The 26,772-nt window shown below is 36.0% G+C and overlaps 1 protein-coding gene across 5 annotated transcripts in view; it reads left to right on the forward strand.

Annotated features, from left to right (window-relative positions):
- Positions 1–26,772, forward strand: part of PALS1 (protein associated with LIN7 1, MAGUK p55 family member) — a 92,718-nt gene that overhangs the window by 19,604 nt on the left and 46,342 nt on the right. For 2 of the 5 annotated variants that reach the window (XM_027065974.2, XM_027065973.2), the window contains exon 2: positions 17,374–17,902. In XM_027065974.2, the coding sequence (XP_026921775.1) occupies positions 17,536–17,902 (367 nt within the window). In that variant the 5' untranslated portion in view covers positions 17,374–17,535. Of the gene's footprint in view, positions 1–823; positions 17,903–26,772 lie in introns of those variants that run through there. The other 3 variants (XM_053224583.1, XM_053224584.1, XM_053224582.1) reach the window with 2 other exon arrangements.

The following is a 26,772-nucleotide window of genomic DNA, read 5'->3' on the forward strand; positions in this document are numbered from 1 at the left end:
GGCTAATGGTGAAAATGGCTTCACCTGTTTTCTAGTCTCCAGAGTCAGAAGTTCATCCCCTAACAGATGAGCGACCAGTCATCCCTCCCGTGTCGCCCCCACCGCCCCCAAATCAGCTTCTCGCCTTCCCCCTGTCTGTATCTGAGCTGTCCACCTACGAGGTGGTGCCTCTCTCCAGAGTTTTATCTAAGGAGTGGCTGTGTTTCAAAACCCCACATGTCAGAGACCCCCACGTTTTTGACCCACTGTGATCTTCTTGGGGAGGGTCTCACTGTGCTGTGTCCAGGGCCGGCTTATCCCAGGACACACGGAGAGAGAATCCTAAGCAGACTCCATACCCAGCATGGAGCTGGCAAGAGTCCTGACCATGAAATCATGACGTGAGCCAAAATCAAGAGTCAGTCATTCAGCCAACTCATCCACCCAGCCACCCTGCTGTTTCTTAATTGCCTTTAGCTCAAAAAAATCCTTATGCCAAAGTGTCACATTTTGGGGTGGCATGGTGTAATACGCTTCAGAGCTTTATTTTGAGGATTAACTGAGCTGCTGTATCAAGAATGAGTAGCATAGGGGCGCCTGGGTGGCGCAGTCGGTTAAGCGTCCGACTTCAGCCAGGTCACGATCTCGCGGTCCTGGAGTTCGAGCCCTGCGTCGGGCTCTGGGCTGATGGCTCAGAGCCTGGAGCCTGTTTCCGATTCTGTGTCTCCCTCTCTCTCTGCCCCTCGCCCGTTCATGCTCTGTCTCTCTCTGTCCCAAAAATAAAAATAAACGTTGAAAAAAAAAATTAAAAAAAAAAAAAAAAGAATGAGTAGCATAGTGCCTTTATTAAGCACTTTATAAATGTTAGATAAGAGATTATAAACCTGTGACATTCACATGGAATAGCAATGAACTGCATTACATTTTAATAAATACTTTTAGTGGATCATGTGATTAACAATTGCTTAATTAATTAATTGCTTAATTTGATTAAGCAATTTTATAGGAATTGTGTGAATTGGTTGTCATAGACTGAGTCGGTGAAGAAAAATTGTAATTGTGTGTTGAAGTAAAGTTCTTTTCATCTCTGAATTAATAGTGAAAGTCAGTGGGGGAAATAATTGTTACCTTATTTATAAACAACTCACGTATGTAGTGAGGTAAGTTTTACTCAATTTTATCAGTTTCTCTTATTGACTGAAGCATTACTCTAGGGTGTTTTCCCCTAGGTTGTTTTTACTGTACACTTTTAAATAGGCATTCACAGAATTGAGTTTCATTACCATGATTTAAAGTCTTCTATTTAGATAAAGCATTTGTTTAATTTTACAAATATCAACGTGCTTGTGTTAATATTTTGTTTACTTTTTTCCTTGTGTAATGGATGCCTTTTATACCTGTCTCTTCTATTCTTTCCCATTTATACAGATTTTTCTTAGAATGCTCTTCCTCTGCAAGTAATTCTTATAGCATTTTCTGCCATTGTAGTATAGCACTTCCCAAGTAACATTGCAGTTGTATAGGGTTTTGTTTATTTGCTTATCTGATTATCATACTAGATTTTAAGTTTCTTAAGGATAAGGAGACTGCCTTAGCAGTCTTTTTCTTGCCAGCAACTATCCAAGCTTTTATGCCAAGTGGGTACTTACGTTGTTGGATAAAGTGTACTTTATAAATAACTCTATTTAACTGCAGAATTTGCAGTACAGTAATCTTTAAAATTAACCTTTTGTTGTTATTACTCATGTTGCATAGTATTTCCCTTATGTTTCTTGCCTTCTACTATCTGGTCAAAATCAGAATTTGCAGTACTATAGTACTAAAAGTTCAGTGGATTCTAAACTTGGTGACATTTGTATCCTCATCAGTCTTTTTTCTTAGATTCTTCTTTCCTATTCTGTTGATATAACCCTAGTTCTGGTCCTGAAAAATACTGTGTTCCTTCTTTAGTCAGATTTGTAGATAGTAGTAGATAGGAATAGTTGTTACTAATTTTGCTTAATATCCTTTTTTTAAGTTTGTTTTTGTTTTTTTAAGTTTATTTATTTATTTTGAGAGAGAGAGAGAAAGTGTGCATGTGAGCTAGGGAAGGGCAGAGAGAGGGAGACAGAGGATCCAAAACAGGCTCTGTGCTGTTAGCAAGAAGCTTGACATGGGGCTCGATCCCACAAACTGTGAGATCATGACCTGAGCTGAAATCCAGAGGTGGACTGCTTAACCGGAGCCACCCAGGTGCCCCAATTTTGCTTAATATTCTTGTCCTAATAGCTCAGAAATGGTTATTTGGTAGTTCTTTAATGACAGGGCAAACTATTCTCTTTTTTTTATGGCCAGTTGTTGAATTGCATACCAATGAGCCATGTAGGTCTAGGTAATCATCTACTAATTTGCTGACCTTTAGAGTGTATTATTTTCTTGTAAGCTATAAATCACTTGAGGTCAAAAGTTGGAGTCTCTTACAATGCATTTTTACAGACCTGAAACTTGTGGTACATGTGTTCCAGGAAAGGCAATTGACTAAAGGATTGACACTCAAGATTAAAGGGAATGGAGAAAATCTATATGGGATAGGTATAGAAATAATGTATCTAGAAAGCAAAGGAATAGTCATGAGAGTTTGATTAATTGGGATTCTTTAAGAGTTTGTCATTGTGCATTATTAACATGATGAAAGACTCAGTGCTATCAAAATTGTGAACCTGACTTCTGTATTTTAAAGTGTAGGTGGTCCCATTTGGAAGTTTTTCTTATTATTGCTCTTACTCTTTTTGTTGTTATTGCTGTTAAATGTTTATCTATTTTGAGAGAGAGAGAGAGAGAGGAAGAGAGAGAATCCCAAGTAGGCTCTGCATGCAGAGCCCAATGTGGGGCTCAATCTCACAAACCTCGAGATCATAACTTGAGTGGAAACCAAGAGTCAGACACTTAACTGTCCAAGCCACTGAGGTACCCCTTATTGCTCTTATTCCTATGGTTTCCTCTCATTTTTAGGTAAAGATGTTATATAGTCATTACTGTGTGGTAGAGGCAGTTCTGAGTATGAGTCTTGCTCATATTGATGGTTTAAGTTCTTTATTTAGGAATTTTTTTTTCTTTTAGGAATTCTTATTTTATTGTTTATGAAATTGTTTAGGGCCTTAGGGATAATATTTTTATTACTTCTTTCTGGGAAAAGATTCCAGAACTCTTGAAAGGGCTTTGTTGGTGCTGTAAACTTTTATAGACTTTAAGAAAGTAGTTGTAATTAAAAGTTTCTGTGGTTTTTTTTTTCTTTCAAAAGGTAATATCTTTGTGTTTTTCCTCCAAATTATAAAAGTAACACATTTATTTTGGTCAGCATTTTGTAAGTTATCCAAATAGTACAGAAGTACAAGTAGAAAGTAAAACCTGAGAGGTATGTTATCTTTACTTTTCAGAGATATTAAGTGAAAACGGTATTGTGTATATTCTTCTAGATTTTTTGTTAATAACTTTATAAACATCTTTTATTTTTTCTTTTAAGTTTTTATTTATTTGTTTTGAGAGAGCATGTGGGAGGGGCGGAGAGAGAGGGAGAGAGAGAGAATCCCAAGCAGGCTCTGCACTGTCAGCATGGAGCCCGATGCGGGGCTTGAACTCCTGAACCAGGAGATCATGACCTGAACTGAAATCAAGAGTCAGATGCCCAACTGACTGAGCCACTCACGTGCCCACATAAACATCTTTTATGTGCATTTGTAAAAATGGTATGAAATGTAAACACCATTCTGAAGCTATCTTTATTCACTTGCTTTTGTTCCATGTCAGTTCATACAGAGCTTCAATCTCTAGCAGCCACATTAAATTTTTTTTTAATTAAAAAAAAAATTTTTAAAGGAACAGTTAGTGGCAATATAATAATATATTTTATTTAACATAATGTATAAAATATTACCATTTCCACATATATTAAAAATAATGAGATGTTTTACATCCATTTTTTTTTCCATATGGAGTCTTTGAAATTCGGTGTGTATTTTACACTGATGGCACATCTTGATTAGAATGATAAATTTTCAGGGGTGCCTGGTGGCTCAGTTGGTTAAACATCTGACTTTGGCTCAGGTCATGATCTCACAGTTTGTGGGTTCGAGCCCTGCATCAGGCTCTGTGCTGACAGCTCAGTGCCTGGAGCCTGCTTTGGATTCTGTGTCTCCTCTCTCTCTGCCCCTCCCTTGCTTACACTCTGTCTCTCAGAAATAAACATTTAAAAAAATTTACAGAATGATAAATTTTCATTGGAAATACTTGATCTATATTTAGGTTTTATTATATTTATAGTTGAAAACATAGATTAACATACCCAGATTATTCCAAACATACTTTATAGGATGAATTTCTAGAAAAAGTATTAATAGATCATAGGATTATTTAAAAATTAAAAAAAAAATTTTTTTAACATACATTCAATTTTGAGAGACAGAACATGAGTGGGGGAGGGGCAGAGAGAGAGAGAGAGAGGGAGACACAGAATCCAAAGCAGGCTCCACGCTCTGAGCTATCAGCACAAAGCTGGGTTTGGGGCTCAAACCCACGAACCGTGAAATCTTGACCCGAGCCGAAGTTGAACACTTAACCAGCTGAGCCACCCAGGTGCTCCTGGTTTATTTAAAATTTTTGGTAGACTTTGCAAAATTGTTCTTCATAATATTGTACTGTCTTATAGAGTCAGCAGTACACAATGTCTGTTTTCCTATGTTTCCAACACTGAAGATGATTGGTTACTCACACAGAAACTTTTTACCAAGGTAAATATTTTTACATATTTATACTACTTGTTTTTCTTCCTACTTGTTGGAAGAAAAGGGTCACTCACTATAAATGTTTCCTTGCGGAGAACAACAAAAAGCAGGCTCAGAAGTCATAAAAAGCTGTGAGGAATTAAGGTTGGGTGCAAGGATGCAAAAGAATAACACAAAGAAGATTTAATCTGCTCTAGTACCAAGTAAATCAAGGTCTTAAAAAATTTACCCCGACGTGCCCTTTCTTAGGAAGCTTTTGGAAGTCTCTCAAGGAGAAGGAAGTAGATGAAGAAAGAGGAGAGAGGTGAGGAAAATTTCTTAGAATATGGATACATGAATGAAGATGACTTAGAGAATAAATTCAGATTGGAGCATGTTTTTGTCGGATCCCATGCAGAAAACAGATGACAAAATCAACCTGAGTAATGGAAGAGAGTTTTAATGAAGGGACTATTTAAAAGATGTGGGGTGAATTAAGGGAACCAAGAAGTATCCCAGCGTTAGCAACAGCCGGCTGCCTACTAAGCTTAGGCCTGAATGGGCCAGGGAGGGAGCAGTACAGGAATTTACTAGAGCTGCTACTGTAAGTCCAGGAGCCACCTAGTGGGAACTGTGGCCTTAGAGGAAGGTAACCCCTGCCATATCACAGGAGAAAGGTGAGGGTATAAAGAACCCAATCCTCTCTCCTCCCTCCCAATGGGTACTTTGCCCTAGCTGAGCCCACTGGAAGCCAGAAGATAAGAAAACATGGTAATGCAGTCTGTAGAGGTCAGCCTTCTTAGACCTGGAGTAGATGGAGAAGGGTGAGTGAATCTGGGCAAAAAGAAAATATCCAGCTTAGAGCTAGAGAATGAAGGGCTCCAGGAAGGAGATGACTATAAAGCAAGAAAGAAACTAATAGGTTACCTGATTTATTTGAATGTGTACATTAAAGAGTAAATTGATTCTTTTACCAGAACACATGGAAATGTATTAGGGATTTAAAAAGGAAAATATAACTTATGGGGAGAAGAAAATGTATAAATAAATGCTACAGCAGGGACATAGATTAAGTACCCTAGAAGTGTAGGTTGTGGATTTGAGCAGGCAGGAATAAGGAAAATTTCATAAGACTCTTAATGGTAGAGGAAAATTTTAACAGATAAGGAGTTGAACAGGAGGATTTTTTTCCCCCCTGGATGTAAGAAATAATATGTAAAAAGCCGTGGAGGTGGGAAATTGCAGGGCTTGTATTAGAAATAGCAGGTAGTTTTGGAAGATAAGGGAGGGAGAAATAGAGTGGGGAAGGTATTTTAGAACTAATTCAAGGGAGCCATGTGAATGACAGGCTAAGGAACTTGAAATGGTCTCCAGAAGTTGTTAAAGTACCCTGGAGTCAAACAATTCAGTTTGAGGCCCACCTGTGCCATTTAGTTTTTGACATTGGACAATTTAGTGTCTTTACTAAGCTAAGTTACAAAATTCGGCAAGAAGATGGTTGTGAGGGTAAAATGAAATAATGCAGGCTAGGTGTTTAGCACAGTGAATGAATGATACACAGTAAACGCTTGGTAAACAGTAGCTGAAGAGAAGGGAATGGCAACAAAAAAACTTTTGAAAAGGGACACTCATGATAATAGGTGTGCTTCAGGAGAATTTATTTAGTACAGTTGACCCTTGGACAACACAGGTTTGAACTGCATGGGTCCACTTACTTATGAGGGTTTTCTTCTTTTCCTTAAATACAGTACAGCTCTATAAATGTATTATCTTATTATGATTTTCTTAGCAACACTTTCTTTTCTTTATTTTAGAGCTAGAGAATATAGTATATAATACATATGACGTACAAAATACTTGGTAATCAACTGTTTATATTATCAGTAAGGTTTCCTGTCAACAGTAGGCTGTTAGTAGTTTATGACTCCTAACCCCCATGTTATTCAAGGGTCAACTGTGTAAAGTGAGTGGCAACTAGAAAGACCAAGATTGGGGCGACTTAAGTTCATAGAATAACCCACGAAAGAGATAATGTGAATATGATTTAAGGTAGTGGTATGAGAATGGAGAAGCTAAGGGTATATGTGTGAGATATTATGGAAGGAGAATTGATGTGTTGGTGTAATTAATTATTAACATATTTAGGGATATTACAGTTATGATTCTTAGTACTTAAATTTGCACCCAGGGACAGCTAATTTATCTGACAAGACTAATCTGTCAAGTCTGTCTTATTTTTATGGTATTCATTTTTCAAGCTATAAATTAATATTAAAAAGTTTGTCATGGTAGGACATGTGGCTCAGTTTGGCAGCACATACTGAAATTGGAGCAATACAGAGTAGAGAATAACATTGTTTAAATGTCACTAGGAAACTGAAGTGTTTGTAGCTTAATTTTAGTTTTCAAATGAGGAGAGAAGTTTCTATGAATTTTTACCATTTCTCTACTTGACGACCTCTCCTCTGCTGAGTGTTTAGAAACTTTGAGCAATAGATGTCATGCTACCACAGTCTGGTACTTGTAGTCTGTTAACATATAAGCGAAATTAATTACTGGGTTAAAATTTGTTTTATGAAGCAGTCAGTTGAAAAGACGAATTCTCTCCAATCATATTTTAAAAGTGAAAGAATGATGTAATTATGTGAGTTTTGAATGAAGTATGTAGTCAGTGTAGTATCATCTTATAGAGATGTAACTAACAATGGACTGTGGATCCACACAAGAGTTCACTGATGTGGATTTTAGTTCCTGTTCTGTTACTTGTAGCTCTGTGACTTAACTTGCTGTGCCTCCACATCTTCTGGAAGATGTGTAGATATCCAACCTGCTTACCTTTCAGGCAAACTGGAGCTCAAATGAGATAATGTACTTGAATTTATTATGGAAACTTGAAAAGCGTTACAAATGTATGAATATGTAAATTACTTATAAATTTTCATCTCTAGCTTGTCCTCTTTGGTTTCCCTGTCTAGCATTAACAACCTGCCAAAAATGCCCTTTTAAAATGGAATTTATCTGGTGCCTGCGTGACTCGGTTAAACGTTGGACTCTTGGTTTCATCTCAGGTCATGATCTCAGTTTGTGAGATCAAGCCCCACATCAGGCTCTGTGCTGACAGTGTGGAGCCTGCTTGGGATTCTCTCTCTGCCCCTCCTCCCCTCCTCTCATAAATAAATAAACTTTTAAAAAAAGTAAAATGGAATTTATCATCTTTCCAGTTCTCCCTATCCTCCTCCTCTCCCTCTCAAGGAGAAAAACCTTGTTCTCTGAGTTCTTCTATTTTAAGGTCCCATAATTTTTCCCAGGTTCAATTGTCATGCTCAGTATTTTAGAATTATATTTGGCTCCTGGTCTCCAAATCCTACCAGATCGTCCTTTGTAATAACTATTGTTTGAAGTTATCCCTTTTTCATTCCTTCTGCTACTTCCTTTATCCTCCCATGCATCAAGTATTAAAACATTATCTCTGTTGGCTCTTCTACTTACATTTCCCCTGGTCAACTCTGGTTGTTACAGTGTAGATGTAACTTTCTAAAGAGCCCATTTTTGCTTTTTTTTTTTTTTTAAACTCAGAAACCCATAGTTTCCCATTGCTTACAGGAGAAAATGCAAACAGTTTAGCTTAGCATTCAGAGTCAACTCTGGCTTTATCGTCTATCTCTTACACTGGCTCTGTTCCTTATCAAGACTGTCCTTATTCTCCAACTAGGCCATATATATTCTTGATTGGTAGCAATATGCTGAAAAGCCATAATGTTGCAAGTAATTTTATCCCACATGTTTAAAAATCCATTTCTGGTCATTTTAGAAATGTTATAAATTACCTTTTGTCCTAATAATTTTTTAGAAACTTTCCTAACCTTTTGGACTCATTTAATCTTTTATTACCAAGTTGTTGAAGGTGATAATGGGGAGTTCAAGTAACCAACCATTTGATATCTTTGATACTGTTTGGCTTTTAACCAATTCCTGCTGTGAATTCACCATCTTAAATGTCTCCAAAGACCTTCAACTTTGTGTTTGATATAAGCAAATGGAGAATTTTATCACTGGATTAAAAAAGAAAGCTGTCAGTAATAATTTCTGAGTTAATACTTTGCATGAATAGCCCAAATATATTTGAATTTTAACTTGTATTTACTTAGTGTTACATATAGCTAAAACTCCTCTGTGAAGACAGTGTATGGACCATTAATTTCATTCTGCAGGATTTTTTATATAATGTCAGTTTGTGAATCGTTTTGAATACACAATGTATATGAATATACATTGGTCTTTAATTATTTTGAGTTTCTTTCCAAATGTTCTTTTTTCTAAAAAAAGTTGTTTGTTTGTTTTTTGTTGGTTTTTTTTTTTTTTTTTTAGAGAGCATGCACAAACAGGGAAGAGGTAGAGAGAGAGGGAGAGACAGAATGTCAAGCAGGCTCCATGCTGTCAGCACAGAGCCCGACATGAGGCCCAGACCCACAAACTGCGAGATCACGACCTGAACTGAAATCCAGAGTCGGACACTTAACTGAGCCACCCAGGCGCCCCTCCAAATGTTCATTTTTGCCACTTTTATATCTTCTTTGGTGAAGTGGTCAAGTCTCTTGCACTATTTTTAAAATTTGGATTATTTGATATGAGGGGTTATGAGTATTTATAGTGGATGTAAATAATTTGCAAATATTTCTTCCTCTTTCTAGGATACCTTTTCATTTTCTGAACAGTATCTTCTAGTGGGATATTTTGGGGTGGCACATTTTCCACCCTTCAGTGGATTCTAAAAACCATGCAGAATGCACAGATCTTGGCAACTGACTAGATAATAGGGCTTGAAAAAGATAAAAATCTTGGAGATAGTGGAATAACTAACAGCAGTAGGGAAGAAATTGAAGTCATTTAGGATATATTGAAATTGAGATTCCTGGTGATATTCATGTAGAAATGTACTTTCTGTTCCCTCAACTTAGAACCCTTTATTTCTGGATCTTCCCACAGCTGACTCATTTTTTTGTCATTCAGGTCTCAGTGCAAATATCACCTCCTAAAATAGGCCTTCCCTGGCCATCTTATCTAATGTTGCAACCCCTTCTAAACATCACACTGTTTATTATATTACTGTTTCACTTTCTTTTTAGCTCTTTACCTGGAGTCATCTTACCATATATTTGCTCCTTATTACCTATCACTCTGCCAGAAAGAAAGCTCCATTAGGACAGGATCCTCTCCTGTCTTGGTCCAGTGTAGCATAAAAGTTTCCCTCTCTGAATTAACTGTGGTTCCTGACTTGTCATATTCCTTTGGATCTTTTTGGATCCTTCACTTCCCATTCTTTCAGAGTCATAAGCTATTCTTAATATTTAAAGTTGATTCAGGGGTGCCTGGGTGGCTCAGTCGATTAAGTGTCCGACTTCAGCTCAGGTCATGATCTTATGGTTCTTGAGTTCAAGCCTTGCATCAGGAGTGGAACCTGCTTGGAATTCTCTCTCCCTCTCTCTCTGCCCCTTTCCCACTTGCACACTCTCTCTTGCTCTCTCAAAATAAATAAGTAAACTAAAAAAGAAGTAAAAATTAAGAAAATAAAAATAAAATTGATCCAGAAGTTATAGTTAAAGAAAAATATAAATTGCATTTTTGTTTGAGCCTTAACCTAGAGGTCAGAAGGTTATCATTAATAATCTGTAAAGGGTCTTATCAGTTATGTTTACCTCTTTCTTCTCACTGATTTCAGGTAATTTGTATTGAACTTTAATTGATGACCAGTAAATATAGGAGGACTTAATTTTTACTACTTCATACCAAGAAATCCTAGCCATCTGCAAACAGAATTAGATATCTTAATGAGTTAACATTTCTCAGTCTCTCCCTCTAAAAAACACTGCAGACCTTTACACTTCATTGTCCTCTGTTTTACAGAGTAAGAAAGTTAGCTTGAGTTCTGTGAAAAAACAGAGAAGAAAAGCTAAGAGGATAGTAGACTAGTGCTTTCCAATTTGCATAACGTAAGTTCTTTTCACTATTCTTGGCTTGAATCTTCTGTTAGCTGACAAAGCTGTTTCTATGGAAACAAATAGTCCCAACTTCTTAGAATGTTAGAGGAATGCTGATCACTTTAAATGAGACTTCCCAGCTGCTAGTCAAAGGGCATTACTTGTGGGAGTAGGGGAGGAAGGATGAATTGGAAAAAAAAAAAAATTTTTTTTTTTTTTGAGTTCTGGACACTAGTGTAGACAACCATCTTCATATTCCCCAGCTGTCACACAAATGTTTCTCTTGGTGTGGAGTTTTCAGTGGGCCTCCATCCCTGAGGCTATTTCAGGCCTCCCAATCTTAATGATTTGTAATTATTTGAAGCTTATTTAGCTTCCTTTTACTCCCTTCTCCTATAGCCAACTCACATAAGCAAAGCTCTTTTTTCCCCTGCTGGTTTGAAGTTAGCATTGAAACAACTTTGGCCTGCCAACCTGAAAGTTCATTTTCTTGTTTTTTGGACTATGTAAAGATTTTTAACTTTTCTTTCTTTTTTCTTTTTTCTTTCATGAGCACGGGTGTGAGCTGGGAGTCTGATGAGGATTTGAAATGTGGGCTTTTGAGGCATTTTAAAAACAATTTATGGGGCACCTGGGTGGTTCAGTCAGTTAAGCGTCTGACTTTGGCTCAGGTCATGATCTCACCTTTCATGAGTTTGAGTCAAGCATCAGGCTCACTGTTGTTGACACAGAGCCCGCTTCATATCTTCTGTCCCCCTCGCTTCCATTCCTTCCCTCTCTCTCAAAAATAAAATAAAATGTTAAAAAAGTAAATAAAAATAAAAATAATTTACAACTAGAAGATTGAGAAGAGAGGAATACTCTAAGGGCCAGGAATTTGTAACTACATTATCTGCATAAGGTGGTCTTTTATTTACATATAAGGAGGTAATTCTTTATTTCAGTTATTTACCAGTTTCTCAATTGTCAAAGGACTTTCTCTTTTTCTTCCTTGTGTGTGTGTGTGTTTGTGTGTGTGTGTGTGTGTTTTGGAGAGGGAGAGTATTAATTCCTTTGGACTGCCACATTTTATTGTGTGTGTGTGTGTATTTTGGAGGGGGAGAATATAATTCCTTTGGGTTGTCACATTTTATTGATGTGTATTGACTACATATATGAGCTGGAGTACAGTGTGTTTGAGAATTATGATCTTGATGCTAGAACCGTAGGATGTAGCATAATGTTTCTTTGATTCTGGAATAACTTTTGAAACATTCATGGCCCTTATGAATTAACTTGTGAGCATTACAAAGTCTTTTGGAGTGTTTGATGAGATCATTATTTAATTGAGGTGGTCTAGAAAGGTTTCTTAAAGGAAATGGGGGTTGAGGTAGATCTTAAAGGCAGGAGATGAAAGGAGAAGCATATCCTATTTCTTATTTCATAAGGCACTTGGGCAGGAAGAAAAAAGATAAGGGATAGGCATAAAAAGGAAGCTAACTTAGAAGGTTTATGCAGGAAAAGTAGTAAAAGATAGAAAGTTTGGATTTACCTTGTGAGTTGGGACTCTGTTCTGTAGGCAATATGAAAGCCATCAGAGGTATTGAACAGAGGAGTGATTTGCTCAAATACTGAAATAAGCATTTATTCCTTATTAGATATCCCTTACTAGGTGAATAAGACAGTGCAATCACCTTGAAATTAATGTGTCCAAAACTAAACCCATATTACTCTTCAATTTCTGTCCTCTTCTATCTAATTATTCTCCTGTATTCTCCATCTTAATGATATTTGCCACCTACTAACCCAAAGATAGTTGTCCTGGAGTCATACTGCTTGGGTTCCTATTCTGAAGCCTTCCTGTTTGCTTGGCCCCTATGCTGGGCAATATCATGGATCTAGAGATAAGTCAGTGTGGTATCTGACCTTGAAATGCTTCTAGTCTGATGGGGCAGACAGAGATACAAATAGCTGTAGTCTAGGTTGATCAGAGATGTGATAGGAATTGTGGGATTCCAGAACAGGCATATAACCAGTTTGGGGAGGCCTAGAAATTTGGACGAGGATGTATTTGAGACTTTTGAAAGGAGACTAGGCAGGGCACCTGGGTGGCTCAGTTTGTTAAACATCTGACTTAGGCTCAGGTCATGATCTCACAGTTCCTGGGTTCAAGCTCTGCATCAGACTCTGTGCTGACAGCTCAGAGCCTGGATCCTGCTTCAGGCTCTGTGCCCCTCCCCTGCTCGCACCCTCTCTCTCTTCTCTCTCTCTCTCAAAAATAAATTTAAAAAAATTAAAAAATATTAAAAGGAGAGTAGGAAAGGATTAGATCCTAAGTAGTCTGATTCTGGAGCGTGTTTTCCTAACCATTATGTTGTCTTGGGTAACTGGGTAGGTATAATGGCATTAATTAAAATTGAGAGTAGCAGAGGAGGATTAAAGAGAATATGAGGGGATTAAAGGGAAAGAATGAGTATAACTCTGGACGCATTAATTTCTAGATCCCTGAGGACCTTTTGGTAGATAGGCTAATGGTCAGGAATCCTATCTGTATAACTGTATGTAGTACCTAGCCAAGAATAAATGCTTATTTATATTTATGTATGAATCACTCTTTTCTAAATCTTTGATGGCTTTCTTACTGTCTTGAGAATTAAGGACTTTATTTAAGACCTTCCTTAAGTTGGACCCAAGCAAACTTTCTAGCCACTATTCTCTTGTACAAGCTGACTGCTTTAGTTCAACTAGCCTTATTTGTACTTTTCCCACACCTTTTGTCTTCCAGTCTTTTTGTTCATATGGCCTCTTTTTTATTTCTCCATTTTATCTTCAAGACCTACTTCCTCATCTACAAAATAGGCATATTTGGAACTGTATTTAGAGTAGTAATGAGGATTACTAAATGAATGAATACTGTGTAAAGTGTTTGCAATATTCTCCAGCATGTAAGTGCTCAGTAAATGTTAAAGTTGTAATTGTTACTACTACTACTACTGCTACTGCTACTGTTGCTATTACTACTTCTTTCTTCTCCTCTTCTCTTTCTTGACTCTTTTGGCTATATGAAATAAAGACGCCAATTTTTAGCAATTCTATAACCTATATATTTTTTTAATATAACTTTTCTTCATCACTTTCTTAATTCAGTACCCCATTTCTTACAGTTGCCTTCAAACTGGTCTCATTACCACCCTTCAGTCTTGTACACTTCTACCAGAGTGATATTTCTGAAAAAGCGAATGTGATCATTTCAGCTCTGCTTTAAATCCTATAATAATTCTTACTACTTTAAGGATAAAGATCAAAGTCTTTAGCTCTTAAATTCTCTGGCCCCCTGCTTGCCTTTGCAGTTTTATCATTACTCATGTATGATATGCTCTCATTGTCAAATCCAGACTATTGCATTCTGTTCTGTTTTCTGCAAGTGCCATATTTTCATACTCTTCATTCTTATTGGTCATGTGATTCCCTCTGCTTGGAACAGACTCTTCTTTTAAAGATTTTTTTTTGGTGTTTTATTTATTTTTGAGGGAGAGACAGCACGTGAGTAGAGGAGGGGCAGAGAGAGAGAGGGAGACAAAGAATTCAAAGCAGGCTCCAGACTCTGAGCACAGAGCTTGTGGGGCTTGAACCCACAAACTGCAAAATCATGACCTGAGCCGAAGTTGGACGCTCCACCAACTGAGCCACACAGGCACCCCTGGAACAGCTCTTCTATCTGGCCAGTTTTTTGTTGTTCTTTGAAATGTTGCTCAAAGAAATGTATCCTTATGTTTTGCGTATTTGCTGTGACTCCTTACCATATACTGAGTTTTAGAGTCTGTGGTCTGTGCGGTCCTCTGAATTTCTGACATTGTTACTTGAACAGGTATTTACTGGGCATTCTCTTTATGATATGCGTTGTGTTAAGCACTAGGGAGTATAAAAATAAGACCAGACTCCTGTCTTTAATGAATTTAGAATCTAATGAGGAGAAACCAACTGGGGAAGAATAATCATTCATTTTCTTTGCTCTCTCTCCCAGTAGAATGAACACTCCAAGGGAAATGACCAAAATGGAATTTTAAATGGATTAATATCAGGTTGCAGAAATTTTTCTGAGAGTAAGAGATTAGATTGAGAAAGACAAGTATGCTAATAGTCCAAGCATGAAAACCCTGACCCAGATCACCTGGCCCAGTCTCTCTTGCATGAGCTATAATCACCCCCTCCCTGATGATCTGTTATGGTGAATATGGACACAGCCTTACAATTTTTATGCTGAGAGTTTTAATTTCAGATCATAATTTTGTAGAATAGCATTAAGGCAAAAATTACATTATTCATTATTAAATTTGATTTTTAATATCCAGTAAATATTATAATTAGAGGAAGAGTTCAGACTTTTATTTTTCTGGAAATATGCATACTCCTAAATTTTTAAAATCAAAATTAAGTATAGCACTACAGTAACTCCCACATAAATTTCTGCTTAGGTGTAATGAGAACTTAAATAGGCTGAATTTGCATTACATATAGTCAATATATAAAACTTAAGAATAGCCTAATGTGGGGTGCCTGGGTGGCTCAGTTGGTTAGGCATCTGATTTTTGATTTTGGCTCCTGTCGTGATCTCATGATTCATGGGTTCGAGCCCTACAATGGGCTCTGTGCTGAGAGCACGGAGCCTGCTTGGGATTCTTTCTCTTCCTTTCTCTCTGTCTGTGCCCTGGCCATGCTTTCTCTGTCTCAAAATAAATAAATAAATAAGGAAATAAAATAGCCTAACATAATTCTGATAGTTCTCATCTTAATGAAAAAGAAGGCAATCTAATTATAAGGTGTTTATGTGTAAGTCACATAATTATAAAAAGAGAAGTTAAAATTTGGATATAAGAAAAGTCTACCAAAATTCTTGTGAAAATGTAATTCTGGTGACTTATGTAGCTTGCATCTGTTCTCCTGCTTGTTGGTCTAGTGGTTTACCTCATATTCTAGGTAGGTTTAAGAAGTCTGTGACAAGGTGTTTGTTGGACAGAAGATTGGCTGGCATTTAGGAATATTATCTGAAAACTCTGCTTTTGCTGAGTCGGCATGTCCTCTAACCAATCTATTTACTGAAGTGATGTTCAACTCAAGGAGGAAGCAGATTTATTATTGTAAATATTTTTAAAATCTTGAGCAGAGAAGACTAATTAGACTTAATGTGTGGGTTTACACATATACAAACAGTCTGCCTGTTTATGCCTAAGAAATAGCTTGATGAAAAGCCAGTGTCATCCATGAAATATTTTTCTTGTCTAAAGTATGTTGAAGGAGGGGCACCTGGGTGACTCAGTTGGTTGAGTGTCTGACTCTTGATTGCAGCCCAGGTAATGATTCCAGGGTCATGGGATCAAGCCCCGTGTCAGTCTCTGCACTGAGCTTGGAGCCTGCTTAAGATTCTCTTTCTCCCTTTGCCCCTCTCCCCAGCTCCAGCTATCCCTCTCTCTAAAAATAAAAAATAAAAATAAAAAATATGTTGAAGGATTTTTAAAATAAGAGAATCAAATTTATACTAAGAATTAGTATACATATATATATTCTTTAGTTTTAAAACTTACATACACTATCTCATTTAAAACTCAGAATAATCCTATGAATAAATTTTCCAAAGGAATCTAAGGTTCAGAGAGAGAAACTGACTAGTCTTAAGTCTTAAAGTTAGAGGAAGTGGCAGAGTCAATTAAAATTCAGTTTTCTGGTCTATAAGTCCTGTATCTTCTTTTTTTTTTTAATCTTTATTTATTTTTGAGAGAGAGTGCGAGAGGAACAGAGAGGGACGGAGACACAGAATCTGAAGCAGGCTCCCGGCTCTGAGCTGTCAGCAAAGAGCCTGACGTGTGGCTTGAACCCATGAACTATGAGATCATGATCTGAGCCAAAGTCAGACGCTCAACTGACTGAGCCACCCAGGTGCCCCAAAGTCCTATATATTCTTATTTGCTGTACAGTGTGACTTTAAAGTTTTTTTGAGCAGTGACAGATACTACCATTTTCTCTGAATGAATCTTTGTAAAAAATTAACTTTTAATTCTTTTTTTAATGTTGACTGGTTGTGAATACTGATAACCCACATATATTTTTTCACTTAGTGTGGTTTTATCCTATAGATGCCTTAGCTGCTAATTAAGTTTCTTTTTCATTAGGTATCTCCTGCATCTCATGAACTCCTAAAAGTTAATTGTCCTCCATAATACTGCCTTAATCTCAAGTGAGCCACTAATATCGTTTGCTATATGCCAGTTTCTTTAGCAGTTAACTAGGAAGTTATTTCAATCTTGTGTATTAATTGAGTATAAAGTACTGTACAAAGATGTACAGTATAGTATATAGTATAGTACAACTATACAGAGATGACTAAAACATCTTTATACCTTAAGCAACCTATTCTCTACTAGACTAGTACCTAAAACTTTCTTACTTTCCCGCTTTGCTAAACTTTCCAATACATGATTTTCCTCAGCTATAAAAAAATGGTATGCTTCAAATTCCTGGGAGAGGATTTTTTTAAATATTTGATTTCCTCAGCATTATCTGTAAAATGAAAAGAAAGTAATATGTATAGCCAAATGTACACTTATGAGCTACTGTATTGTGCATAGATTGGAAGTGTGCTGTGTAAAATCTGTTTTTATATTGTAACTCTTACACTTTTTTTCCCCCATTTTTCCCCTTAGATTTCCTTCATGGATACATTTCATAGCATTATTATGTGATGTGAGAAGTTTTTTGTTTTTTGTTTTTTTGAAGTAACATGGATTTTATACTACAGAATCAAGAGATTGGCTTTATAGGAGAAATTGATTTATAAAAAGTGGTACAGGTTTTTATAGATAACCATGACAACATCCCATATGAATGGGCATGTTACTGAGGAATCAGACAGCGAAGTAAAAAATGTTGATCTTGCATCACCAGAGGAACATCAGAAGCATCGAGAGATGGCTGTTGACTGCCCCGGAGATTTGGGCACCAGGATGATGCCAGTACGTCGAAGTGCACAATTGGAACGTATTCGGCAACAACAGGAAGACATGAGGCGTAGGCGAGAGGAAGAAGGGAAAAAACAAGAACTTGACCTTAATTCTTCCATGAGACTTAAGAAACTAGCCCAAATTCCTCCAAAGACTGGAATAGATAACCCTATATTTGATACAGAGGAAGGAATTGTCTTAGAAAGTCCTCATTATGCTGTGAAAATATTAGGTAAGTAAATACAGCAGAATTATGGAAAATGTTTTACTTTGTTTCTCTTGCCTTAACATAAATGTGTACAGGAAGAAAGAGGGATTGTTTACTTTTAGTTACATAGAGCTAAAGCACATGGCTTAAACATTCAGTCACTGCAACATGGTTTTTAGATATAATCTTTGAATTAAAAATTTCTACATGTAGCCTAACATAGCCTTGAAACTCACCTTTTATTTCAAACTTTTATGTCAAAATTACTGAAAAGCAGTTTTCAGATTTTGGATTTCTGATTTCCTTATAGTTTGTAAAATAGTAATAAAATTAACATCTGTAGCTTATAATCTATTTGATTTTCTTTAATGACTGCCAGTAAGAAGAACTGGAGCTGTTCATATGGCATCATACACATAAAACATGGCTCAGAATTTCCAAATTCCATTCTGTGAAAAAACCAAAAAACTAATGGTATGAGATATTAATAGAGGTAAACAAAACAGAATTCTGTGACCAAATAAATTTTGACAACAGTGGGTTAAATAAATTAAACCTCTTATTATAGGACTTTCTTTAGATCCTTTAGAGTACTAATAGGTATTCTGAATCTACAAGAGAGATTGACATCAGATGTAGGTTTCCAAACTTAGAATATGTGATCATTGAACTTACTGCCCTCCCTTCCTGCACACCAATCCCATTATTTTTTATTAAAATATTCTGGTAAGTATTCTCTATGATTCGGAGAATATTTACATTGAGAATATATTGAGAATATACATTTACATTGTATTACATTGTAATATATCCAGCCTAAACCTGGATTGGTTTTTCCTTTTTTTGTTTAAATTTCTTTAAGATTAAAGTATTTGTCCATTTGCTTGAGGTAGATCAGGCATAATTGTCCATCTAATAGGTAATATTCATGTAATCTCAGTAAAGAAACAAATACATGTGGGGCGCCCAGGTGTCCTAGTCGGTTGAGCGTCCGACTTCGGCTCAGGTCATGATCTCACGGTTCTTGGGTTCAAGCCCCGCGTTGGGCTCTGTGCTGATAGCTCGGAGCTTGGAGCCTGGAGCCTGCTTCGGATTCTGTGTCTCCCTCTCTCTCTGACCCTCCCCTGCTTGTACTCTGTCTCTCTCAAAAATAAATAGATATTTAAAAAAATTTACAAAAAAAAAAATAAACCCACTGTTTCACATATTTTAAAGTAGTTCAAAATGTAGTACCAGGTATCTGTAATTCAGTTCTTGACTAGGAGAAAATATTTAACATTTTGAGAAGTAAGTAGTAAATTTAATGTTAATAGACTCAACACAAATGTGTTAATTCTAGGAAACATGAAAAGTTAGTGTAAGTTATAGAGTTATTGCTATTTAGTTAAAGTTTCAGTTTTTGAATATATTAAATTTTAATTTTTCATTTTAAAATGAAGTGTAATAGCTTTGTACCAAACATTTTTTCCTGTGCATAATTTGCTAACTCATCAAACTACAACAGAAGTACTCCCTTAAAGTTTTATGTGTCTCCCTGCCAATATTTTGATTAATAAACACATGCCCGGAGGCACCTTCTCAGCCTTTTTCAGCCAGAAACAGCCACCTTGTTTTAAATGAGGGAAGGATGGGACAACCAGTTTATTTCTTTGAGAGGGAACCCTCAGTTTCCAGTGATACATCATCTTTTATCTGTGAGTAGAGAAAATACTATTTTAAGAATTGAACAACTAATTTATTTCTTTGAGAGGGAGCCCTCAGTTTCCAGTGATACATCATCATTTATCTGTGAGTAGAGAAAATACTATTTTAAGAATTGAAAACATGATTGGAAAAGTTGATAACTTAGTTGTCTGATAGTGGTTTTTAATGAAAGGATTTATAAATTAGACACTGTATAATAATAAAAGTGCAGGGATGGAATTAATAGAAAATATTCCAAAAGGATGAACTGAATTTTCTTGTTTAGAAGCAGTCAGAATCTTACTGAAAATTAGAAAATAGTGATGTGGGAATTTAATTTCAAATAAATGATCAATATTAATATTATAAATTATAAGAATTTTGATATATTAGGGAAGATTTCCTTAAGATTGAGATGAGCTATTAAAACTTGCTTTGCTACGAATAAAATCTGATTGTTCTCTTCATAAGCAAAACAAACTACTTCGTGAGAGAAATCCTGAGAAAATAACAGAAAGCAGGTTAGAGTAGAATGAAGTATAGTAGAATCATTTTCAGATACCTGTAATTTACAGGTGCCACTGGTTTTTTTTGTTTTTGTATTCACATAGAAGTAATTTTTGGCCAAGGTTGTAGACAAGTAAATACAGTAGAATATTTAGAGGGAATAAAGTCATCTATCACATATGAAGAGACCTTAGGAAAGGCACACCCACCCACCCAAACACACCCATGGTGAGCTATCTGTTTTGTGGTTAATAAGGAGACCCTTGAGATTTGTGAAGAGGGGCTAATTCACACCAAATGTTGTTAGTATGAAGATAAAAGATACGCCAAGGGGCAGAAAACTAAGGACGAATAAAATATTTCATTATATTAATAATAGCATGTTTCAGTTTTGATTAGTATCTGCATATTTTTGCCATGTGTCTGAATATTCAGCTATGAAGCCAATAGTATTCCTGTATTTGATGTTACAAAGTAAAATATCTCTTCTACATTTCTTTCTGATGTTATTTGGCTTCTGACTGACCATGGGATATACTAGAACTTTGTTAGATTGTGATAAGCTTTTTTAAAGATTGGCTTTTAGCAACATTTACTTAAAACCAACAAACAAACTTCCAGTGCCAATAAACCTTGAGTTCAGCCTACTTCTGAGAAGCTAATTATTATTAAATTTTTGCTCAGCTGTGGTAGATCTTACCAAGCTCTTTTAGCCATTCTTTGAGGAACTTTTTTTTTCTTTGAGTGACATGATTAGACTTATTGGTACTAGATTTAATGTTTAACATGTTGGGTCTATTTGAACCCAACACATTCTCATGTGTTCAGATTGCTAAAATTAGAGCTAATCTAACATAAAGAATAGAAAATTCATTAGGATATGTGGATAGACATGTAATGTTTGGTGGTTAAGTAAGCATCATTCTACTGAAGAATAATTAAGTGTTACCAGTCTTTGATACAATGCATCAAAAACTTCATTTTACCTATTAAGTGGCACCTGGGTGGCTCAGTTGGTTAAGTGTCCGACTCTTGATTTCAGCTCAGGTCATGATCTCACAGTTTGTGGGATTGAGCCCTGTATCAGGCTCCACATTGACAGTGTGGAGCCTGCTTGGGATTCTCTACCTCTCTGCCCCTTTCCTGCCCCTGTGTGCACACTCGTGCTCTCTCTCTCCCAAATAAATAAAACTTTTAAAAAATTAATAGATTTTAGCTTTTTCTCCTCTTACAAAGACTTGCATCATTATGTCATGATATGTTCACATCACTGAGTATTGGAAAGGGGTGTCTGGAGTAAGATGTAGAGTTTAATACTTATCTTCATTTAATTGCTGTTGACACTAGACAGGTTACTTTTCTGAGCCTCCACTACAGTTTCTGGATTTTCTTGAGGACCAAGTGAAAAAATGTAAATACATATGTGGCACACTGAAGGTTTGACTGAAATTTAACTTTGTCTTTTTAATTCAAGTTAGTTAGCATACAGTGTAGCATTGGTTTCAGGAGTAGAACCCAGTGATTCATCATTTACATACAGCACCCAGTGTTCATCTCAACAAGTACCCTCCTTAATGCCCATCACCCATTTAGCCCATCTCCCCATCCACCTCCCCTCCAGCAACCCTCAGTTTGTTCTCTGTATTTAAGAGTCTCTTTTGATTTGCCTCCCTAGAACTTAACTTGTGTAAGAATTAGAAGCCACCAGAGATCCTTTAACTTTCTAGTCTGTGAAATTAATTTGTTGATCTTAACTGGTAAATTTTCATTTTATTTTTTAAAATAACAAATTTATTAAGATACTCATATACCATAAAATTCACTCTTTTAAACTGTGTAATTCCTGAGTTTTTAGTGTATTCACAAAATTGTGCAACCATCACCACTGTATAATTTCAGAGTGTTTCCATAATCGCCAAAAAGAAACTGTACCCATTAGCGGTCACTCCCTAGTCTTCTCCCAGCAGCCCTAATCTACTTTCTGTCTGTAGATTTGTTTATTCTGGAAATTTCCTATAACTCAGTCATATAATATGTCGCCTTTTGTGACTAGCTTATTTTTACATAGCATAATATTTTCAGGATTCATCATGTTATAACACAAACTAGTACTTCATTCCTTTTTAATGGCTGAATAATAGTCCATTGTATGGATATATGCCACATTTTGTTTATCCATTCATCTGATGATGGAACGGTTGTTTCCACCTTTTGGCTGTTGTGAATAGTGTTATGAATATTCCTGTACAAGTTTCTGTTTGAACACCTGTTTTTAATTCTTGGTATATACCTAGGAGTGGAATTGCTGGGTTATATGGTAATTCTGTGTTCAAGTTATTGAGGAACTGCCTTATCTTCCACAGTATCTGCACTGTTGTACATTCTTACCAGCAGTGTATTGAGGGTTCCAGTTTAAGCTACATCATTGCTTCTGTTTGTATTATGTGTCTTTTACTTCTGTGTCTTTTACTTCTAGCCATCCTATCAGTAATTTTTAAAGAACTAGAATGAAATAGAAAATATTAAAGTATATTTCACATGAGTATTTATAAATCTTATATTTCAAATAGGTATGAATATGCTGGGTTGAAATCAAATATGTATACTTTTTAATGGATTGGCAGCAAAGTTTGAGAAATACTATCCTAGTCAAACCCACCCATTTTATAGAAAGGCCCATAGACTTGAGATGGGTTGTCCAGTGACATATAATGCAGCTAATAAGTGATCACGTATTCTCATCCCAGATCTGGGGCTTCAGTAACAGTTTTTCATTGTCTTACCATATTTAGGGGTAAGATTTTTGCTGTGCTCTCTTAACTATTTTTGGCGTATACACTTAACTGGTATTTGTTTTTAATTTGTAACCCAATTTGTTAATGAATATTGTTCAGGATCTTTCATGAGCTTCTGATTATTTTTTAATTTTTTTTAATGTTTACTTATTTTTGAGAGAGAGCAAGCGAGCAGGAGTCAGGGAGGGGCAGAGAGAGAGAGAGGGAGACACAGAATCTGAAGCAGGCTCCAGGCTCTGAGCTGTCTGCACAGAGCCCGATGCACGTCTCAAATTCATGCACTGCGAGATATGACCTGAGCCAAAGTCAGACGCTTAACCTACTGAGCCACCCAGGCGCCCCTGATTATTTTTTAAAAAGTTAATTTTGACTGGGGCGCCTGGGTGTCTTAGTTGGTTAAGTGTCAGACTTTGGTTCAGATCATGAACTTGCTGCTCGTGGGTTCGAGCCCTGTGTTGTCAGCCTCTGTGCTGACAGCTGAGAGCCTGGAGCCTGCTTCAGATTCTGTCTTCCTCTCTCTCTGCCCCTTCCCTGCTCGCGTGTGCTCTCTCTGTTTCTCTCTCTCAATAAATAAACATTTAAAGAAATTATTTTGACTTAGTCCACTGACAACCAGAATTCAAAGATCTGAACTTTGTATTCTTAAATTTGGAAAGAAAAAAGAAGTCTACCTCTAAGCAAAGATTTCCTGAATGAATGTTCTAATTTTGATTCAGCGATAGATATACTGGAGCTGATACAGTTTCCTCCTACTCAGAAATATTAAGGTCTTCATCTGAATATTCAGTTTGTACAGTTTAGGAGAAAAGAAATCTTAAAAAGTTTCAGAAAAAAGTCAAAAAGTTGGTTGAAATCTAGAAATTTCTGAGGATAGGTTAAAAGAATCTGTATTATTTAAGCAATGACATGTAAGAATCTTAATGCTAGAATAGATCTCTAGAAACTGTGTTTTTATGTGGGGTAAATGATAGCATAAGTAAAAATAAGCAGAGCTAATCCAGGGTTATCACCATTACTTCAAAACTTCTCCAGAGATGGAGATTCCTTAGCTTCTTTGGGTAATTTTATTGTTTACCCTTAAAGCCGAAAAATTCTCCCATATGGCTGCCTAGAGTCTTGGTGTTCAAAGATAGAATTTCAGATAGAGCAACTCTGGGTGATTGCTTTCTGTTGCCTATTTTAAATCTTCACTCTTTTACATTTTAGGCTACTAGCAGAGGGCTGAGGGGAAAGGAGAGGGTTCACGGGGTGAATTTGTGGATTTGTGTGTATGTTTGTATTTATCTGATTAATTTTATTCCAATGCCAAATGTAAGTAATTTTTCTTTTAGATAAATTAACATAAATTTTTGATTTATGTTAATCTTAACATAAATAATTGATTTAAGTGTTACAAGAAACATTAGAGAACATGATGGAAACTTAAAACAATTTCTACTAAACATCAAGTGGTTAGAAATAGATCTAACTGTAGGACAAAGAATTTAAGTTAGATAAAGAACTTTCTTGTAGGGAAGCTGTAGCAGACTGGAATTTATCATCAAACCCAGATTTCCTATACCTGCCTTTGCCTTCTCCTCTGCAGTATCCCCTTTTCTGTCCTCCCTCTATCCTGCCTTATTGTGGTTTTCTCTCTGCTACAGTATTCTCTTCTTTGTCCACTCCCCACTCTGCACCGATGTCATTCTTTCTCACTAACCCTGTGATTCTCCATTTATCTATTTTTCTGTCCATGTGGCTTCTCCTTGTGTTTCCCCTTTGTCTGTCTCGCTGTTTATGGGAGTGGGGGAGGGAGTCTCTGTTCTCTGGATTCTGTTCTCTCTTTATTGTTTATCTTCATTGATAATTACAGAAGAGGGTACATATTTGACAAATGATTTAGTTGCATCCAATTGGATTTTTAAAATTCCTTCTGGAATTGTACAGAATGTTGAAGAACTTAGGTGGCTTTTTATTTGCTTTAAGTAAACAGATACAGCTTCCATCAGACAATGGAACATTTCTTTAACTGTAGAGAAAATTAACTGTTCTTGAATGATAATGTATTTGTAAAGTGCTTTTAAAGATGTACAATAGAGGAACAAAGGGTTTTTTTTAACCTACAATTAACTACTGTGACCTTTGAAATTAAGAATTTTTATATGAAGACTTAAAATGTGAATATGTGTCAAAGTGAGAATCCCTGAGTTGATGTTACCCACAATAATTTTTCATTAGATGTAATCTTTAATATCAAAGACCTTTGTCAAAATTCCATTGAGAATTTTCTAGTAAAGAACTGAGTAAAGACCGTGAACCCATTTCATTTATCATGATCCATATTTTAAGACTAAAGTTGTAGGTATTTGTTGCTTCCTATGTGATTTTAAAACTTAACTGGACAGAAACAGCATCATTTTTAATGTCTTTTAAATTGATAAAAAAAAAACCCACTGATTTCATCATTGGGTTCTATTACTTATTATTTTCTCTTAAATATTCATTTGTTTCAACTGTGTGTAGTTTTAGTCCATATCTTCTTGTCAATCTACATATATTTAATGAATTTTAAAAACTCCCTGAGTGTCTGCTAATTTAAGCTGTTCTACTTGTTCACTGAACATTTTTAATGGAAACTTGGATTGGAAGGATAAGAGTACTTTGAGCAACTTTCCTGCATAATATTATAAAAGTAGCATCTGTAGGGCAAGTAAAACACATGCATTATATGCATTATATGTATGAACATTCACAAAGAGTTAACTAGAGGAAATTCCTTCTAAAGATACATGGTAAGATAGCTAAAATGTATGAGCTCCTCTGATTACTGACCTATGTGCATTACATGCTGCTGTATTGGGCAAAAAGACATTCAGGACAGTTTTTCCAAAACAGATAACCTAATCAAGCCCTAGAATCTAGGGAAAAAATTATCTTTTTTTATTTCTTTCGTGTGGTAGAAAAAGTACTGCCTTAGAAATTGAAGAAATGGGGGCTCCTGGTTTGGCTCAGGTCATGTTCTCGCAGTCTGTGAGTTCAAGCCCCGTGTTGGGCTCTGTGCTTGACAGCTCAGAGCCTGAAGCCTACTTTGGTTTCTGTGTCTCTGTCTCTCTCTGCCCCTTGCGCTCTCTCTCCCTCTCTCTCTCTCCAAAATAAACATTAAAAAAAATTTTTTTTTAAGTTGAAGAAATGGATTCTTTATCTGGGTGCCATTTTTTACTGTATGGCTTTATATCCTCCAGAGATTTGATCTGAATTATATATGTCTCTAGTTGGGGGTTTGGGGGTTGTTTTTTTAAATTGGGAAATATTTCTGAGGGTTTTTATGAGAATTAAATAAAATAATGTATATGTACATAATTTGATATTCTGTATCTTACTATTCACTAATGGCAATGACTAATATGGGCCGAATACATATTTGTAGGTTTTCAAAAAATGGTTAACGATGTTTAATTTTAAAAGCTGAGCTTAAGTGCAGGTGATCTCAATTCAGTCTGGCAACATTCATAATGTAATAAGTCTAGAGATAGTTCCTAAGAAAAGATAATTTCAGTGAAGACAGTTTTAAGTCTGTGGTTCTTAACCAGAAGGGTACATTATAATAAACTTAATACATATGTATTTATATTTATACTTCGTATATCATTAAAAAAGACACAGATTCTGATTGTGTTTGAGGTAGAACTCAGGACAAAAATTTATACATTCTTTTAGTAATTCTTGTAAATATCCTCAATTAAAATTATTGTTTTGTTAAAGCAAGAAAAGATAGTTACAGTCAGTAAGTTCTGCATAAGACTTAAGATACTTATATAATCAGTGTCATTCCAGTCATTAAGGGAAAAAAACCTCTAATAGAAAAATAGGCAAAAGAGAAGCAGAAAAAAGATGAAAGAAGAAATACAAATGGCTGTTAACCTTGTGAAA

This window comes from Acinonyx jubatus, chromosome B3 (genome assembly GCF_027475565.1).
Source record: "Acinonyx jubatus isolate Ajub_Pintada_27869175 chromosome B3, VMU_Ajub_asm_v1.0, whole genome shotgun sequence".
Lineage (NCBI taxonomy): Eukaryota > Metazoa > Chordata > Mammalia > Carnivora > Felidae > Acinonyx > Acinonyx jubatus.